This window comes from Sesamum indicum, linkage group LG8 (genome assembly GCF_000512975.1).
Source record: "Sesamum indicum cultivar Zhongzhi No. 13 linkage group LG8, S_indicum_v1.0, whole genome shotgun sequence".
Lineage (NCBI taxonomy): Eukaryota > Viridiplantae > Streptophyta > Magnoliopsida > Lamiales > Pedaliaceae > Sesamum > Sesamum indicum.
The window spans coordinates 4,441,363-4,461,705 of NC_026152.1; the positions used below are offsets into that span (position 1 = coordinate 4,441,363).

General features: G+C 35.8%; 2 protein-coding genes across 3 annotated transcripts; both read right to left on the reverse strand.

The window, feature by feature from the left end:
• Positions 255-7,279, reverse strand: LOC105167753 (NADH dehydrogenase [ubiquinone] iron-sulfur protein 1, mitochondrial). Of its 2 annotated transcripts, XM_011087573.2 has the most exons (6): positions 6,745-7,279; positions 5,736-5,982; positions 4,756-5,050; positions 3,701-4,075; positions 1,904-2,834; positions 255-586 (listed from the first exon to the last, which is right to left on the reverse strand). In XM_011087573.2, exons 1-5 carry the CDS (start codon positions 7,160-7,162, stop codon positions 1,932-1,934), a joined length of 2,238 nt encoding a protein of 745 aa, XP_011085875.1. In that variant the 5' UTR covers positions 7,163-7,279; the 3' UTR covers positions 255-586; positions 1,904-1,931. The 2 variants fall into 2 exon arrangements, with proteins under 2 accessions (XP_011085875.1, XP_011085874.1); XM_011087572.2 differs by lacking the exon at positions 255-586 and having other exon boundaries at positions 1,583-2,834.
• LOC105167755 (nicastrin) lies at positions 8,352-19,210 on the reverse strand. The gene is made up of 16 exons (XM_011087574.2): positions 18,990-19,210; positions 17,080-17,199; positions 16,881-16,995; positions 16,063-16,145; positions 15,903-15,979; positions 15,183-15,260; positions 14,860-14,931; positions 14,674-14,747; positions 13,199-13,331; positions 13,009-13,080; positions 12,597-12,716; positions 11,578-11,649; positions 11,305-11,445; positions 10,399-10,483; positions 9,839-10,268; positions 8,352-8,993 (listed from the first exon to the last, which is right to left on the reverse strand). Exons 1-16 carry the CDS (start codon positions 19,057-19,059, stop codon positions 8,729-8,731), a joined length of 2,007 nt encoding a protein of 668 aa, XP_011085876.1. The 5' UTR covers positions 19,060-19,210; the 3' UTR covers positions 8,352-8,728.

A 20,343-nucleotide genomic window follows, 5' to 3' on the forward strand; every position in this document is an offset into this window, starting at 1 on the left:
CATATTTAGCCGAACCTAAACTAATTATATAACAAATGTAATACACTTGCGTGTGAATGGTGCTTTGTGGTGTAGGGTTATAACCAAGTTCTTCTAGTGTAGGACTTTTGTAAGCACAAACACATTTGAAAGATTCCGTCAACCTGAGGGACCACAGCAAGGACAGAAACACTTAATCAAAGCCTTAATTTGGCATGCAGATCAACACAAAAAATGAGTTGAGGCTTGTGAAACGACAGGACAGAAAAAGAATGTTATATGGAAGAGTATGCACATACATGCATACATACATACATTATTGAAACTCCAACTACTACAATGTCTCTTGGGATGTACATGCATGCAATGCATCATGACATCAACATCACCACCTGTTCCTCAAACCGTGTCATGAGCATTAATATATCTATCTAATAAGGACACCTTTAATTGAAAGCAGTGATGTATGGATGCCCATACTTGTTCTTGGACCACATGCTTAATCACATCCTTGAACTCTTATCTTCTGTTCACTCCACATATATGCTAATGTCAATACGATTGTTCCAGAAGGAAGAACTCCACTTGCGATGGCGACTACCCACAACTGGATGGAAAAGAGAGGATTATGACACCCCATGTAGATTAATATAGTTGACAAAGTTGAAGTTGTGAGTTTAAATCTCATCCATCTAGAGATATTAATTTACTTTAGTAGTAATTGTTGATTATTATAAGTTTTATCAGATGGTAATAATAATATGCAAATCAATATATTCGTTAATGGTAAATTTATAATATAATGGTAATCGATTCACTCAAAAAAAACAAAGAAAAAAAGGGAAAGAAGTGCGGAGGTGTAAGATAACTAGTCTTGGAGAGAATGTTTAGAACAATGGAAATACGGATTTTTCAGACGTTTGAATCGATTGGTCTTTCAAAGATTTTCAAAGGGAAAAACTTGGATGGGGCTGGACTAATTTACGGGCAGCTGGATTTCCACTCCAAGAAAATTCTAAATATTAACTAAAAAATATAAGTTTTGTAAGATTTTATAATTATTATTATTATTTAAATAATAGGGACTAAGAATAATAATACTACACTATATTTGTTGGAATTCTGGAGTGTCGGACCAAGTAATTACTCTATTATCACATAAACTTATGAACAGAATAAATACCGTCGAGTTTAAAGTGCTAGATATTATCGTTTGGAAAAGTCACGAATTCATCAACATAAGATAAACAATGTTGAAACTAAAGAAATTTAAAAATTAGGAAAAGCAATTATCCCCTCAAGTTAGGCCAAAATACTAAAACAACCCCTACACTAGGCAAAATTACAACTACATCCCCCGCCCAACATTATAGTTATAATTATATTTATACAAATACCTCCTGAAAAATATTAGGCTAGCACTATGTAATTTAGCAAAAGATTGGGAGTGTTTGTGTAATTAGCCTAATCTCAAGGGATGTCAATATAATTTACTCTAAAAATGAATAGATCAATCTATATTCTGATGGTGAAATAAGTTGCAGTTTATTACAATTTTCCACGTACCTTAATTCATATAACAATTTAATTAGTAACACACTCCTTGTGTGAAGAAAGCAGTGTATTGCCACCTCTTATTCAGAAAACATCACCTTCACAGTTGATCACTATAAACAGATGCCAATGCAGCTGCTGATCTCACAACAGAAAAAAGTTTAGTGCTGAGTTACAAAAAGGGCACACACCTTGGAAGATGTCTATACGGCTAGATGTTAAGAAAGTAATGAATCAGTTTTCATTTTCTAGCCATTTATGAGGACAACATTATGGCGCTGCACCGCATTACAAGGTACACTTTAATTGCATGTTCTTTGTCCTGAAAATGAATCCAAACAACTGCACCAAGAAAAAGTGAAAATGATACCTTATTCAAAAGTGTCGAAATCCAGTTATCACTTCTTCGACAACAATGCACTGCATTGTGCCATGATCTTTGATGCCCTAGTGATTGAGTCTGTCATATAGAAGTTGTCGACAGCAGTTTCAAAAGGAGCCTTATCTGGCTTGTCCTTGACCTCAGGTCTCAAGAAAGCACTTGAAAATGCAGCAGGCTCTCTCTCGTCAACATGCAAAAGGTTGGGTGCCACAGTCCTTATTCGGGATCTAATACCACTGAGTGTGTCGTATGGCAGAGGAACACCTGCCACCTCGGACAATGCCCGAATTATTTTCCAGTCATCCCGGGCATCGCCGACTGTTGGGACTGCAGGTACGGTCGTTTGAGCACACCCCTCTGTATTTGCATATGTGCCTTCTTTCTCAGTGAAAGCTGATGCTGGTAAAATTACATTGGCACGATACACACCACGATCACCATGGTGACCTTGGTAAACCACAAAAGCATCATCAGGGAGTTTATCCACGTTCTCATCGTCAGCACCCATCAAGTAGATGAACTTGGCAGATTCAATGCTTTTGTCCGACTCTGGCACAAGCCCAAGGTCCAGAGCAGCAGCTTGGGCAGCATTAAGCAGCAGCACATTGAGCCCATTCCAATCAGGTCGTACTGCATTTATATTTTTGGCAATTGTCTCGACGACTGAGAAAATTGCATCCTTGTCCTTCCGTCCGAATATTCCAGCCCCAATAATAATGGCAGGGTTCTTAGCATTTGATAGGGCAGAACAGAATGGATGGCGTCCCTCAGCAAGTTCAGTTAGTGTTTCAGGGCCTGTGCCAAGATGTTCGTGATCGTAGTTGAAATTAGCTGATGGGCCGATGTAACCAACCTTAGCGTTAGTTGCTCGAACTGTTTTCCGAATTCTGGCATTCACCATGGCAGCTTCTACCCTTGGCTGGCAATTTCATAACGAGTCAAAAGTCAACAAAGAAGAGAGTCCAAAAGAATACTAGACTTATCCATGCAAAAAATAAAATGATATTTGTCCACATTTCAATTTTTTTTTTTTTTTTTCAGTTTCATTAAATTGCTCTGCAATAACAAATCCACCTCATATCTGAGCCAATAGTGTGCATGGATTTTAAAGAAAAGAACAGGGTGTGTGGTTGCAGGTGGAGTGGGGCTTTCCACCATCTTACATCACAACTAGCTCCCACATTCCCTGGTTGCAATCTCCCAGCTCCCAAATTCTCCGCAACTCATTATTCATCTCAATGCCAACTAGATGTGCAACCAATAACCCCAATTAGATCACCCATCACCCATTAGTCTTAATCTTGCTGCCAACACTTTCAATTCTCAGTCCAAATTATCTTAGACATTATCCTACACACAGTGACAGAATTATAAATCGATGTCCTCTAATCAATCCTATCCTTTCTTGCAATCCCCTTAATTATCCTAGAACCTACTAGATTTTTTATCTCCAAAAGATATTATCCAAACTGGAAAATTGGCGCCACCTAGCCCTCATATCAACATTTGTGGGCTACAATTGGTAATTCTCAATAAGAACAAGCAGTTCCATCAACAGCAATAAATCAGTCGTTGCAAGACCTTCAAACTAGTACGTAAAAGTTGAGAACAGATGGCCTTTGAACACCAAAATGACTAATTCAATTGATTCATGCTGAGCTTTGTAAAGAATGCAATAAAAGGGGCAAAAGTGAATCTAAGAATGAGTGTGAACTTGTTTTAAAATCAAAAAATTTGAATGCAGATGCTACAATAACCATCATACACCAATAGCAAGATTGTTACCTGTGTACCAACTAAAAGGAAAACATCTGCTTTCTCCAATCCACTGATGCTAGTGTTCATAATATATCCAGAACGCAGGTCAGCATTTGGACTTGGGCCATTTCCTTCACACCAGATGTTATTTGACCCCATCTTATTTAAGAAGTCCTTCAGTGCCATCATAGATTCTGCATCAGACAGCTTACCAGCAACTCCAACAATTTCCTGTGGCCTAACTTGGTGAATGACCTCAGCGACCACTGCCAGTGCATCACGCCAGCTCACAGCCTTAAAGCGTCCATCTGCACCGCGGATCATGGGATCATTTAGCCTTTGCCTCTTAAGACCATCATAGAAGAAACGTGTTTTATCTGATATCCATTCTTCATTAATGTCCTGCAGATGTGCACCGGGAGACGTACAAAGATGTTTCAGGATGCTGTGAAATGAACTATTATATGGGTAAATGAATTTCTAATTCAAAATATCATGATATTGGTTAAACATAAATGCAGAAAGCATAATGCTGATAACATAAAGACTTACACATCGGAAGTTAATCGTAAAGAGATAATAACCACAGAAAACATGATTAAATTATTTAACCCATGCATTTGAAGACAGTATATGCTTGCATGTCCATGTCTTGCACCTAAGTTTTGATATTAAGCATTTGACTCAATTTCAAAGGAGTTAAACTCCTATATTTAATTGGGATGTGAATGTGCCACGGAAGATTTAACAACAATAACAGTGATGAATATCTCATTTGAACTAAACTCTAGTGACAGTTAAATTCCTAGATCTAATTAAGACATGAAATATGCCACATGGAAGATTTAAGGACAAATTACCAGCAATAGGAATGTAAAGAAATTGAATGATTGTTAAATAATGGACAAATTCACATTAAGCATTTCAATATAATTATATAATACTTGATTGAGCCAAATTAGGTCTTGAAATTTCTTTAGCACTTGGGCCAACAAATCCTACTAGCCCCTGTTTATTAACAAAATCTGAACGAAATAACAACTCAGAAGCTTAAACAAAAATTAGGGTAGATCTCAAATTACCTCATTCAATCGTGGCAGAATCCTCATGACCTCAGGACCTCTACTATCAATGCGAATATTTGAACCAACTGCATCTGTGACATCAATGCTCTCTGTTCCCTTTAGCTCCCAGTTACGGGCTTTAAAGGCAAAAGGCTTTGATGTCAGAGCGCCGACAGGACAAATATCTATCACATTCCCCGACAATTCACTTGTCATAAGTTTTTCTACATAGGTTCCAATTTCTTCTCCACTGCCACGACCCAACATGCCGAGATCTTGGACACCAGCTATTTCTGTTGAAAACCTCACACATCTATTTGATAACCATGCCCATATAAAAACACAAGCCATGAGTCAATACTGATTCCAATTGCATATGTTTCTTCATACTCAGAATAAATAACTTTAATATGCCAGATAAAATTATTTACAAGTAGGCCAGCAGGTAGGAGAAGGAAAAGATGATAATACTTAGGAATGATGAAACATTTCTTTTCATTAAATGACATCACCTAGATAGTCCCAAGACTTCCTTTTGTTTTCTTTGAGCTTATTTTCACTACTATTTCTTATAAAAAAATGGGTTCAAGAAGCTGTGCTATATAAGCAGAGTTATAGTAAAAGAAATTATGAACATAAAGCAAGTCCTAAACATGCAAACTGTTTAACATCACGTAGTTATTGGGCTAAAGATAACAACTATGCAACATAAACCTCTTGTAGCCAAAAGCTCAAGCTTTATCCAAAAACTACCAATCAGCTAAGTCTCTTTGTTAGGCTTCTAGGTTCATGCTAATAAATGCAATAAAAACACTAGCCAAGACTTATTAATTTATACCTTTAGCCTGGTTCAAAACTTCACATAAGGTGTTTATTTATTTCATATGACGTGTTTGGTTCTTGCCACTTGATACAATATACACAGAATTTGCAGCCGTGGTCAATATACATCTCCACAGCAAGACATTGAATAGAAGCACAAATACGTAGATCCACACCTTGTGCACTGGATACACCGAGTCATCACAGTCTTCACCAATGGGCCAAGGTTCTTATCAACTACTGATCTCTTCATTTCAGTAAAACGACCTCGATCAGAACCAAAAGCCATAGACTGATCCTGGAGATCGCACTCTCCTCCCTGATCACAAATTGGGCAGTCCAGTGGATGATTCATCAAAAGAAACTCCATCACCCCTTCTCTTGCCTTCTTTGCAAGAGGTGTATCAGTCTTGATTTTCATTCCTGGGGACATATTGTACAAACAATAAAGTCGGAAGAAATGAGTGACATAGGACGAGTCAAAGACAATCAAATGAAGAAGGTGATTGCCATAGTTTGTGCACTTTAAGAGCCAAACATACAACATGAATGATCAAACAATAGAAATCCCAGCAAAACTACAAACGTCTTAAGCATCCTAGCCATTACTCAGATCACCCAGTGGGAGATGAAGACTCCCAATAGAAGTTCATTTAAGACTTGATCATCTTTGTCAATAATACCAAAGTCCGGTATATGGATATGAACCAACGGCAGTGTGCATGCACATCCTCATATGTCATCTCTCTCTCTTAATTCATACATATAATATCTCATGGAAACTGGTAAAAGAAGTAAATCTCACATCATTTCATCTGTTTAGGACCATATAAAGCTCATATTAACAGTGCAGATACCATGAACAATTACTTCATAAAAAGACCAAGAATTTCCCCTTAAACAAGAAGAAAAAGCAGTAAAACAAAGCAAATCTAATAGGCTTATTAATCTGTTAGAACAGTAATGCAGCTAACAGTACTACCGATTTCATAAAATTCAAGGTTATTCTTCATATTCAGATCATAAAAGCATTAAACTTGACAGCGTTGACGACATTTACGACATTCAGTCCAATCTAGATTAAACCACCAAAAAGACCCGAAATTTTAAGCATCACCAACAAAGCCAAATTAGGCATTCCACCAGATGGTCAACATTCAAGAACACACAAAATCAGAAGCATACCTGGGAGAGCTGGCATGGCGCAGGAGGCGACCGGCTTGGGCGATTTCTCGACCTCGACAAGGCACATGCGGCAGTTTCCGGCGATGGAGAGGCGGTCGTGATAACAAAACCTCGGGATATCAACACCGGCGACCTCGCAGGCCTGAAGCACTGTCATTCCCTTAGGGATTTTGACCGGGTACCCATCGACGAACACCTCGATGGCGTCATCCGGGTTGGGGAAGTGGACCCTAGCGCCAGCCACAGGAGTCCTCTTCGGGAGATCTGGTTCAGGCGGAGCCTCCACAGCAGCTGCTTCGGAGTTGTGAAGCTCCGGCGTGGAGACGACGGCGCGACGGAGGAGGAGGCGATGGGGTTTGGAGGCCGTGAGCCCGGTAGATCGCAAAAGGGCCCGAGAAGCGAGTTGACCGAGTCCCATTTCAGTGGTTTCACACGATTACGCTCCCGGATTGCTGGGAGAAGCGATTTTCAGAAGTCGGGGGGAGTGAGGTGCTGCAGCGTGTGGTTGTGTTCTCCACAATTTCATTTTGGAGAGGAGGATCCGTATTCATATGGGTGTCGAGTAAATGGGTACAGGTAGTCAAGTCGGTAGCCCACTCGGCTCATGGGCCTGCCAAAATAGGGCCCAATGTGAATGGGATCAAGTTTAGATTTAATTACATTTAAACTCACTCTAAATATACCAAATTATACTTTTAAAATAAAAAATTAATATCACACTTTTAAAATTCTTGGTCGGAAGTTATATTCTTCTATTATGGTTTAAATATAAAATACCAACATAAATAAGAAAATTCATAAATTTTTATTTTATCCCTCATTCACCATTTCGTATAATTTATTAACAAAGAACGTATATACATATATAATAAATAAAATAGTGTAACTGTAATAAAATATTATTCTTAAATTATTTCCATTAAATAAAAAATAACTGTTGATGAATAAAAAATTAATTATATTATTAATAATTTATATAGAATGTTGAATGAGGTGTAAAATTATAAAGTCATGTAGTTCTTTTGCTCAAGTCTCAAAAGGGATGCAAGATTTATTTTAAAAGTTTTGTTAGGGAAAAGTGTAATTTCATATTTTTAGAAAAATTGTAAGCGTAATTAAACCCAAATTTTAGTTATGTTCCTAAGCTCCGAATAAGTTTCATAAATAATAAATTTTCACGAATTTTTCATATGTAAATTGAATGTGAAAATACTAAGTACAGAAATTGAAAGATTCATGTCAAGTTAGCGATATGACTTATAATATGATGTTATGACATTACTCACATCACTTAATATTTGTTATGGGAAAAATGCAAATAATTCCTATGTGACAATATAAATGTGCAAATTACTTTTTTATAAAAAAAAAATACAATAAGTTACTTTTCAGTATTTTTTAAAATACTGCATTTTACCCCTTGAATTTATTAAGATGAAACAATTTACCTTCTTATATTTTTATCATAAAAAGACAATTGTTCATTTATAATAATATAAAAAATAAATTGCATTAAACCCATTAATAGCTAGCCATTTCGTTTCCTCTTCGGCAGGTTTTGGCCCTGAAAACGAAAGATCAGAGAGGACAAACGATACAACAGTAAGGAAACAAGAGATCCACTAAATTTCTTGGCTTCCACCGTTTCCTCAACTTGTCTCAACTAACTCTTCTCGCAGTCAGACAATTTGAGAAAATAAGTGCATTTAACAACAATGTAACATATTTAGGTATCGTACATCGTTCTAATATCGCTAATTGGCAATGATGTCTAAATAGGTCCAAAAAACTACATCCAGGATCACATAAAAATTGGAATAGTTTCTCATCCCATTTGGGTCACTGCTACAGAATATGGTTCTTTACACTTTCCAATTTCCTGTTTCCTATCAGCAATATCTCTAGTTTGCTAACATGTGCAAAGAGTGCAAATTAGCCAGCTTACGGCTATTTCAGCAGTCGGACTCGCCAAAAGAATAGTATGTCACTCCTGTTTCAAAGCCTTTCTAATGACACTTTTAGCTATCTCTATTAAAATGTAAGCCAAAAGTGTCACAATGATACCCAACAGCAAAATTAGGTAATCGTAGGATGAATTTTGGACTCTGTACATCCTGACCTTTATTATGTCCCAATTACTTTCAGTCCAAACTGGATCATCAACATCCATGTTATCTGAGGAATTGTTGGGTAGCACTATCCAGCTGCCCGATTCATACTTCAAACGAGTTGAATATGCAGGAACATACCTGAAGTATGTGGAAACTGATTAGCACAGAATAAGTTATTGATTGGTAACTGATCAAGGAACCAGTCATCATACAGATCAAGCAGAATTAAAAACTATAATCCAAGCAAGGTTGTTCCTCACATTTATATGCACATATGAAGACACATGGGACAAATCTCAGTCTCTCTCTGTTATTATAGCATACAACATTGTCTCATTTATTCAGTTACACACATTAAGAACTCATCTACTGTTTGCTATAAAAATTAAACACTACATAGCTTCAAGCTAAATGTTGCTTTATTGGATCTATCACTGCTAAGGATGTAATGTGTTGAGCCTAAGGTGGGTTTGCCAAAACCAGTGTCCCGAACACAAACCCAACAGATTGGACCCACTATAGACCTACTTTATAATTTTTAAAAATTCAAAAATAATTTTTACATATATATTTTATTAATTAATATAATCACAACTTTCTAAGTATGAGAAAATTATATTTTTAACAAAAAAACTAATTATATATAAATTTATATGTCCAAGTTTCAGTTTTTGATACATGAAAAATTACAAACAAACATATCTTATTACTTTCATATATATTAAAGTGTAAGTTTCATTACTTTCCATTATTATTTTGATATAAAATGAATTATATTTATGATTTATACGTGAGTATATATGTAATATACACGTTAAAGATATATATATTAGTATATATATAATAAATTCCAAAAATATGTACAATAATGTAGTCGATTCTAGTCCATGAGGAAGGTCTGGGTTTTAACAGTACCCATTGCCATCGATTATTATTCAGTGCAGCTGCATTATCAAGCAACAGTTGACATGAGCCTATGATACCTGGTGGTTGAGATAACGCAGACACCTTTGCCATCAGCCTCTCCTCTAATGCACAATTCACCAACACCACTGCAAGCTTTTGCGCACGAAGAGCCTACATTTCTCAATGAGATTGATGTCTTATCTGCTAAAAAGTTCCACACAAACCTTGAAACATCCCCAGCATAAGCAGGATAAAGTGCAGATGATGGTTCTCCCAAAATGACACCTACATAGTGGCTTGGGCAAGTTGTTGAAGGAGATATATAGTGCTTCACCAGCCCGCATGATAATCCAGGTTCACAAGCTAATAGGCAACCTAGAAGTTCTTCCACCAAAGAGGCATTGACTTTTATAGTATTTATAGCCGAATCTTTGCCACCAGCAAGGATGTATAGAGTTCGAGCAACAAGGGAAGCAGCTGCCACAATGGATGAAGGGCTTATATTTGCTGCATCAAAGCAACATGTCCTCTGTTTAGAACATACAGTATAGATTATACAACTGATGTGCATATTACATACTCCTAAAAGGAATCGAAGAAAGTAAATAAAAGAATAAACGAATTTGGGTTCACTAACATAGTTCATCAAGATGACTGTGATAGAACTTGTTGCTAAAAGTAGAGTCAAAGTCTTCCAAGACAAAGCCAGAAATTTGGGGTTTCTGCAAACAAGAGAAACCACATAATTCAGCAAACCCTATATGGGGGTCATACTATAATGTACAGATGGGTAAGTTTAAATTACTAATTTTCCAATTATTTTTCCAGATATCTTCTTATATTATTATTATAATTATTATTTAATTAGTGGAGATTGGAACTTAAGTGCCTAGTTTTATAATAATGTCATACCCACTGGTGATTTGTTTTGGTACTATATTTTGATATTCTAATACTGCATATTTATATGATTTAGGTGTCAGACATACACTAACCTCTAAACACAATCCAAATACCCACAGAGGAAAATAAATCATTGTAATTATGTAACTTATGTTTTATGCATCTTTCCTCATGTAAAAAGAAACTTCATTTGATATGGAAAAGGGAAATATTCATAACAGGAATTTAATGCACAAACCTTTACATGATAATAATCATCAAGTGTCCCTCTATTCTCCGGGGCATTCTTAGGAAATCTCACCGATTCCATAAAGTTTTGTCATGTTAGGCTTAGCAGAAGTCATCTAAGTTGTACCTTCCTCTCAATTAAGAACTAGAATTATCTCTGTCCAGATAATTATTCAAGAGAACCATATTACCAGCTATAATAAGTAATGGGAGAAACAGGAGAGACATTTTCTGCATCTACTTTTCTTTTCTCTAGGTTATTAATTATCCATTTATTTGTTTTTCATCTATTTGCCCTCATGGGTGCCCATATAGCTAGGATATGGATTGAAGCTTCATACTGATGCCATCAACGGCACAAGATGAAGCTAGAAAATCCAACTTTGTACTTTCAGAAGGTTTTGGTACTGACCTTCCTCAGAAATGTCATTAGCGAGGATGGGGGAACCCCAGGATTTGTTGTGCTGGCTCTTTTGACCATAATGCTTTCAGTTACCAAGGAATCTTGTGCACGTTGCAGCACATTAAATGTTCCATTAACAGAGGATGCAGCCTGCCATATTGATACTGTAAGCTTAAATTTTAAGTCAAATGGTTGCTTCATAAAACAATAAAGATAGCAAACAAGAAAAAGTTGTTAAATTGGGTCAGGACACTCCAGTAGCTAGACCAAGCAGTAGTTTACCCCTGCAGTATGAGCAAAAAATGTCTTGTTGCCCTGAGAAAAGCTCTTTCCAACTGATCCAATTTCAAGTACCTACATAGAAATCATAAACACAGTAAACAGTTTTATTTGCCCAAATATATGGCATTACATGCATGAGATTCTTTTAATGTTTAGAACATAGGCAACGGTATTCGTTAAAATACAAATGCAAATCTTAAACCTTAAAAAGTAAGCACTCAGAACGGATCAGGGTAAAATCAAGCAGGACGAGACTGGAAGATACTGCTCAAATGAACCACATTCTCTTTTCAGCTTAGGCCAAGCATTAGTAACAAAAATTTAGAGTGGGACGCCTCAAACTAATTTTCAAGTACAATCCCCAGACAAAAGTAGTTTCTAGCCTTCCATGTTAACTTCAACTAAAACAACTGGACTTCAAAACTCATCACTCATTCATTCAGTTAAGCTATACTGCATGTTCCATTAGAGCTTATGCTCATTAATGAACACGCATATAGAACAAGCGGACCTAAAAAGTCATCACTCCATCAAAACAACTGGACCTCAAAAACTCATCGCTCCATCACGACATCAAGGTATACTGCAGTTCCACTAGAAATAATGCTCATTACTTAGCACAGACAATTTTGCACAAGAATCTCCATCTGGAAACACGTGCCGTCAGACCTAATTTCTGATAAGATATAAGTAGTGTCTCTCTATTTTCAACAATACAAAATAGATGGAGTATGAGAACTAGCAGACTCTAACACAAGAAAGACTAACAATCAAGAATGAAAACTTTAAAGACTTCAGCGGAACTGACAATTCTGATACATTAAACACATCCAACAAAACAATGAGCATTTTGTTCCTACAGGCATAATTTCTTGATTAGCGGGATCCCAAAGTTGATACCAGAATTTTCCTAGTGCATAACTGAGCACCGTTAAGCAAATCCAGCCAAACAAGTACACCTTGGTTTTTCCATATAATCCCATAATCAATATAGAATAAAGTGGTTCATGAGAAATTACCATTTCAAGCATTGCCAGATCGAGTCCTTTCATGGCGTCTGATTGTTTATCAGATTCTAGAAAGAATCTCCGGCTACCAAGGTAGCCCCAGGATTCTCCAGTTAGAACCACAAAAACAAGCTGAAGCATATAAACATCTGAGTTAAGTCTTTGCATATAGAGTGCATGAAGATTTAAAAGATCACATAAAGCCTGTCACATTTTGTAACTGCACATGAAGGAAAAGTTACTTGTAACAATAAGCAGAATAGCAACAGGTAGATGAAGCTATTCTAGTATGTATGGAGAGATTATGATTGGTAAAGTGCAATTACCTATATAAGCAATTTAAATTATCATGTTACAATGAATGTACAGAAAGTCTTAAGCGACAAGCTGTACAAGCAAATAAATTGTTCAGCGCAAGACCAACCTGTTTATTAAGTTCTTCCAAGCCATCAAGATGGGAAAGCGCGTCAACCACAGCAAGCAATGCAATTAATCCCTATACATGCATTTAAACATTATGAAGATACTTTTCTAACAAGTATACGTTCTCAGTAGGAGATGATCTTCAGCCACGGAAACAAAAATATAGAATCACAAAAGGAAATGTTACTTACAGATATAGGGGACTCAGCGCCGAGGCTTCTATCACGGAAGAAAGATGCAGAATCCATAGACGTCATTGCCAGAATGATTGGTTTTGCCTTTAGCGAAGACGAAATGTTGATTGGTGGAAGTGCTGACCAGACACTGCCCTTGAAATTAAGATAAGGAGGTCAAAAAACTAAGGTCAGACCTGCAACACTCTGATACAGAATCATAACCAATGAACTACACGAGATGTAACCTCACAACAGTTGTGCAACACAGGATAAAAAAATTAAGCACAAAAGACAAATTAAATCTGTCATGTTTTATGAAACCCCAGAGTTGCAGAGAAGTAAAGCTCACCAACAAGTCATTGCCTACGCAGGAGTAGGACAGACACAACTTAGAAAGCATGTATATTAAAGCCCATCAAGTTACCCAAGACTTAACGTCCTAATCTCGAAGATGTCCGCCTAGATCATTACCCGTATCTTTCGGCATTACCAAAAATCTAACAAGATATGCAGGTCTATGAATATCTATGGTACTAGAACAAAGAAGTGCAGCCGACGAAAGTACAGCTTCCTCGAGCCAAGACTGAAGATCCCCAATCAAATTGGCAAATCATGTTAAGCAATAGGTGAAAACAGAGTATATAGTGAAAGTTTCATGTACAACTCTAAAATTAGTGATCTGACTCTCTCTGCTCATACACTCCTTCGATGCGTATTTCTGGAAGAAAAAAATCTGCTTAAAGAAAGAAATATCTGTTTAAGAAACACGATGTAACTTGCCAGACTATGTGACTTCAACACTTCAATATACTGATGCCATAAACATATTCAACATAGACTCCAGTGAGACCGCAACAACACACATGTTACATTTAGAAAATTACTTGACTGGAATCATTTGAAAAGAATCCCAGAAAACAACGTAAAATTTCAATTGGTTAACTAAATAACTAACTGTGTTTTGTCTAATTTAAGATTCACTGAAATGAAATTCTTTCTTGAGAACTCATTATGTTATGAATGAACTCAAATGTCCTAAAATTGCAAGCACAAGCAGGCCACTGTCCAATGTTTAATATAATTTTTCATCAAATCTCTCATCCTAGTATTTTTGCAATTTGCATGCCTGACAGATATCTACATTTCTTTGACATCCATCCTCATTGGGAGCAAGAAACGGATACAAGACAATTGAGAAAATTTATAGGAACCTTTAAAGCCCATAGATGGAGTGCTCTACAGTAAAAAATAGGATAGCAGTCGCTATGCTACCTAATCCGGACTGTATCTCCTGCAAGTTGCAAACTCAAATCCAGATTCAACATAAACAAAAAGAAGAATACTATGAAAATTAAGAAATAAGCAAACAAATAGCAATTAAATGTGTAAATCTTGTCATTAATATACATCACGAGGATATGTAGCAATTTTCATAAACAAATGAGAAGTATCATCACAAATTTCCTTGAACTAGAATTTATGAAACTAACCTGTATCCACCCAGAGGAAGACAAGTTCCTTCTTTCAAACAAGATTCCGAATCATGAGTACTGGATTTTGTGGTCTAGTAGAAAAAAAAAATGCACATAATCTGCTAACATTATTCTTTGTGGTCTGTATTACAGTATAATACTGAAGAAGTTGAAATATCAATTTCCTCTTGCAGAATTTTTTACCTGCATAACTAGATCAAACTCAGCAACATTTTCAGTATAAGACATTTCGCTCTTCTCATTCATTAAGGCAGCCTGCATGTACAAGAATTTTTTTCATGTAGAAACTGAGGTACAAGAGAACTAGAAAAACCATGAAAGCCACAAGCTCAACAAGCAAACCATTTCCACTTGCGAACAGAAAAATGCAAAAGTGTATAGAGTAATTACTTCACTTGGACCCTTCTCTGTAAAATAAACAAACACAGGCACAATAATGATTGAGGTAGATGCACCTACAGGACCACCCAAAATGAAGCAGAATTTAATTTTCAATAAACAACTACCTCTTGCAAGATTGATGTGCTAGTCTCGGAGAGCAAAAACACAGGAAAATTATAATTCTTCCACATAACTCCAGTACCCTGCAGATGGCCAACAAGGATATTTAGTTCATAAAAACTGAATCGCCAGGTAGTGGTAGGGAAAAATCAAAAGCTGATTGCTGCATGAGTTGGCATATAAGCAACTGAACTGAGCAATGAATACGCCAGTTTTAATTATTTCCTTCAATTCCCAGCATATCTATTGCTTCTCAACCACATTCCACTAAGAACCTGAGCATTACCAGAGCACAACTTTAAAAATCGCTGACTAATATGTACATAAAAGAGCAAAAAAACATTGAGAAACCACATTTTGATTCAGTTAATCAGTTTAGGTATTTATAATGGAAGTGGATGATGAAAGTATTATTAAATAAAAAGGAAAATTAACCTAGCGTATAAAAGTCACCAAAATATTGGAAACTTGGAATGCCCAAGAAAATGAAAATCAGCCCTCTCATACTCTTTCCTCACTTAAGGTGTAATCCTTTTCAGCCAAATGGATATAACGCAAGTACAGCTTACAGTGTCAAGAACCCTCAATACAACTTATTACAATTGTTCCTAAGACCTTCATCTAACTTGAGAAATAGCATAAGTGATGTATATTCTTGACACTTCCAAAGAGGGGAATAATGCAAAACAGTTAATTTGAGATGCTAATCATTTTTCACAACATACATCTGGGTTCCATTCAAAATTGTTGCTTTGGTATGGAGCAAATTCGGCCTGTGGAAACTTAACATCTGGAGAAAAACCTGAGAGGTAAAATAGGATAGATTATTTTCTGATGCACTTTTCTTCAGTCACTTAAACTCAACAAAGTTGATTAAGTGATTACCCATTCTGGCATTTTGAACCGGAGTGCTTGACTCAACCAAAATCCCAGCTACTTTGCTAGAAAAAGCTGAATCCTTTAATACTCTGGAACAGAGGAACCAAGTAAGATGAATTTAGAGAATAATAGCATCATTACTTAGCTTGCAGCATTAATCCCACCAACAAAGAGCAAAGTCAAATTAAAAAAAGAGGTGTGTATAATATATACAAGATTCACCTGTATATGACAATGTGCATGTAGAGAGGACTAAAACTACACATACAAGATAGCCCCATGAAAACAGAAGGAAGAAATGAGAACAAAAGAAGAAAAATCTAGCCTGTCAATAACAATTATTTATGTTTATTTTGTAATGCAGTCACCCATCTCTCAGTAACCAGCAAGGAACATGACTGAGTTCCATCTGGAGTAACTTAGCTTTCAGGTTTTGTATACATCCGGTCTGCAGGCACTATTCTTCAATGATTTGGATCCTCAAGGCATGTTTAATACTTGAAGAGATAAACTGGGGGACAATTGCATAGAATGTTTTATTTCTCAAGGCCACCACACAAAAGAGACAGCAAAAGTAAGAAAACAAGAATTGGGACAAACTAAACAAAGTTTTGAATACTTTCATACTTGATCAGGCCTTTAACAAAATGACAAATATTATTAAGATGATTAAGATGTAATATTCCATTATGCAACAGGCATAAAGCCCTAGAGAAGGCTACTATGTGCTCAAAATAACACAAACAATGCGAGAAATAAACTTTCGAATATAGAAGTAGACCAGTAAAAATTTCAGGTCATGCATAAGAAGGAAAATTACATGCCTTGAAAGTAAGCTCTCAAATTCATCTATAGAAACCAATATTGCAGCTGATCCAACAAACTCCTTTGCATTCTGAAATCTGACAATTGGAGCAACAACTTTCTCACGGCCAGGGTCTAAAGTGCAAATTGATTATTAGTGAATGAGTTGAATAATGCACTGAATACAAATCTCATGAATGATGTCAAAAAAATACCAACTTGAACAACCAATTTCCCCTGAGAGGTTGAGCAGTCGTACACACGGGAATCCCTCAATTTCTTTGTACATGGACTTTTCAAGATCAGGAACAGACTCAAATGATTTTGTCTCTCCTGAAGCTGTATAAAACTATTAAACCTCAATGCAGAACAAACACATCAATAGTAACATGCAAGAAAAATGACAAAAAGAGGAAAATGAAAAAGTAAAAACACCATTAAACAGGCAAAACAAATCTTGAGTCATCTTATAGTGGTCTGACTTGACATATTTGTCCATTGTGTTCTATATAAAAATGTCCTGTAGTATCAAAATAGGCAAAATTTCATTTTTTGTCTTCCTGTTGTAACGATATATTTAGCCCTTCAAAATTAATTTTTTAGCACATTAGTCCTGTAATTAATTTTAATCCTAGAATTAGACGCATAAATGTGTGAAAAATATATTTATTAATTGTACGACTAATTTGTTGATGCTATCATTGCTTAACCAAATGTGTTAGAAACTTTTTAGTGGAGGACGAAATGTGTTTTCAGTTACAGGACGAAAATTTAAATTTTGCCTATCAAAATAGTTGCCACTGATTCAGTTCTGTACTTCAAGTCCTCATGCATAAGCATGACTGCTTAGTGGTGTATTCTTTTTCCCAAGATAAGTACAACACCAAGTTTATAAGTAGTTATAATGCTGATATACACTTAAAAAGAACAGATAAAGAGTCTACTCTGAATGACACATATGCAACTGGAATTAACAAGTATAGAACAGATACTTTAGCTTCGTTATCAACTAGTACCTCCGAATGGCATTTTTTTCCTATCTGCTGCATGCAGTCAACTCCATATAACAAAATATCTTTTATACAATGAATTCTTTATAACATTATACAATGGAGAATTAATTACATTAAACTAAGTATTGAATAATAATCTTCGGACACATGGGGATGCTTAGCCAACAAGTTGAGAATTAGTACATCACAGCAATAACTTCAATTTCCTAATATGCTTTTTTACTTAATTCTTGTTTGCCAAAAAAGCAACTTGATGAAAAGAAAAAATCAAGAGAAAGGTTCTCAAATTTAAACCTATGCCCAACACTAATATATGTCAAACAAATGAAATGAGATTACAACTCGAAGCTGTAACTTAAACATACAACAACAAAGCATATTTTGGTTTTTCTTTTTTACCATAGAAGAAATAGAATCGCACAACTCTGGACATTTTCATTTGTAGTTCCTACTTCGTCCTGTCAGTAAGGACAGTGTCTTACATTTCCACTACAATGTGCCATTGCTATGAATCAAATAGTTATTAGTATAATACTCAATTCTCCATTATAGTTAGAAGGCAACAGCATATTCAAAAATAAGTCTTTCTTATTCATCATACTGTCTGCTAATCTCAAATTCCCCCAGATCAAACTACCGGAAGTACAGTTCCCTCTTTAGCTAACTAGCAGCAGCTACATAACTAGTTTTTTACCAGGGGTCACTTCTTCAGTTCCTTGTTCCCCAAAATACACCCATGCGAATTAGAACTCCCGTGAAACTACTAAACAAACACTTCAAGCAAGCACGATGTTCTCCACAATTTCAATTATAAAATCTAGATCCTATAAATCCTTTGGAACAAAAAAAAAGACAATATTCCACATTATTCCCTTCACACCAGGAAGCATTTATAAATTAAAAACTTCTCAATAGTCCTAGCCGAACAAAATGCAGCCTCCAACAGGAATCAAAAGCTACAACTGCTCGCAGCAATTCCAATCCGAACTCCAAAATAAATGAACCCGGATATTGAACCAAAACACAAATCATCAAATCAAATTTTACCTACAACCCTCCATTTTCAAGATACATGGAGAAAGTAAAAAGTCAATACTAACAAATGCAAAAACGAACCTGACGAAGAGAGGCGAAAGAGAGCAAGGAAGCAGAGTGAGGAGAGCAACAACGAGAGCTTGAAGTCCATTGCGAATCAGACAGGAGAATCCACAATTCCTGCGTGAGAAATCTGAACGCGAAGAACCCTAGTCCATGGACTCGGGAGTGGAGCTCCGATGGTCGACAGAATACTTGATCAATAACTCCTTTCTGAGTCTCAACTTGCTATTTTGACTCAATGCGGTCAGTTATTTGTCACTTTATCTAATATTTTCTTAAATTAATTGCATTAAATATTTATTATGAATTATGCCATAATATGTACTAAAAAAATTGGAAATTAAATATGCTGTTTGATATATTATTTCTGATTCTATTAAAGAAATTTCTGTCCATTCTAATATAAAAAGGAAAGGCCCATCATACTTACCGCTTACAAACGGTGTTTAACGACATTTGACATCAATTTTTTTAAATATGATAAAATTATACCCTTATGACAAATATGACACCCGAATTTATTTTTTATTTTTCTACAAGAGTTACTTCATACCATTTTAAGTTTTAACACCACTATATCAATTTTTTTATTGTACCGATAATACCTTATCTTGGTTTTATTCTTTTTCTTTTTTTTTTCTTAAAATACGATTTGTTGGTTTATACAATATTTTTATTTATAATGTATTTTAACACGTAAAAAATTATTTATTATATATATGTGGGGACGACGTACTATGACGACTATTACTATTATATTAGAACTAAGCCACTGGGGTAACTAATTTGGTGTACCACATGTGCAATTTTAAAAATATCATTATACTCTTAACAATTGGTGCGCTAAATGTTAAATTCCTAATGCCACTTTTTAAGGTAAATTGCATAAAACCTCCCTATGTTTTTAAAATTTAACTAAAAATTCTTTATGTTAAACAATAGGTAAAAAATCCCATGCATTTTCCAAAATATTGCATACTCTCCCCTTCCGTTAGGTAAGTTTTAACGGCATTAAATATTTGCTGAATTAACCGTTTTACCCTTCTTATAACAACCACTGATCTCGAATCTAAAAAATAAACGATCCAATCCTTAAGTAATTTAAATATATTTTTTATTTATATATACAATATATATAAATATAATATGACTCTATATAATATAAATAAAATAATTTATATATATTTATAACGACGACAGTGTCGTCGCTGTCGCTGTCGCTGTCGCCGCCGCCGCCTAGACTGAGCGACGTCGACATCGCCCGCGCACAAGATCACCATGTCACTGTGGGGGCGATATCGCCCTAAATTTGGGCGATGACCAGGGCAATGTCACCCCAAATGCTCAAGTTTTGGGCGATGGAGGTCGCCAA

Bases quoted from the DNA above. Each gene is read 5' to 3' on its own strand.
- LOC105167755 (XM_011087574.2), bottom strand. From the start codon at position 19,059: ATGGACTTCAAGCTCTCGTTGTTGCTCTCCTCACTCTGCTTCCTTGCT. The intron at 16,996-17,079 runs GTTGGTATTTTT...TTTGCACTTTAG, and splicing joins AGGGGAAATTGGTTGTTCAA to ACCCTGGCCGTGAGAAAGTT. The intron at 13,081-13,198 runs GTAAGTAACATT...ATGCATGTATAG, and splicing joins GCGCTGAGTCCCCTATATCT to GGATTAATTGCATTGCTTGC.
- LOC105167753 (XM_011087573.2), bottom strand. From the start codon at position 7,162: ATGGGACTCGGTCAACTCGCTTCTCGGGCCCTTTTGCGATCTACCGGG. The intron at 5,983-6,744 runs GTATGCTTCTGA...ATATGTCCCCAG, and splicing joins CGCCATGCCAGCTCTCCCAG to GAATGAAAATCAAGACTGAT. The intron at 4,076-4,755 runs GTAATTTGAGAT...GCACATCTGCAG, and splicing joins TTCTGCCACGATTGAATGAG to GACATTAATGAAGAATGGAT.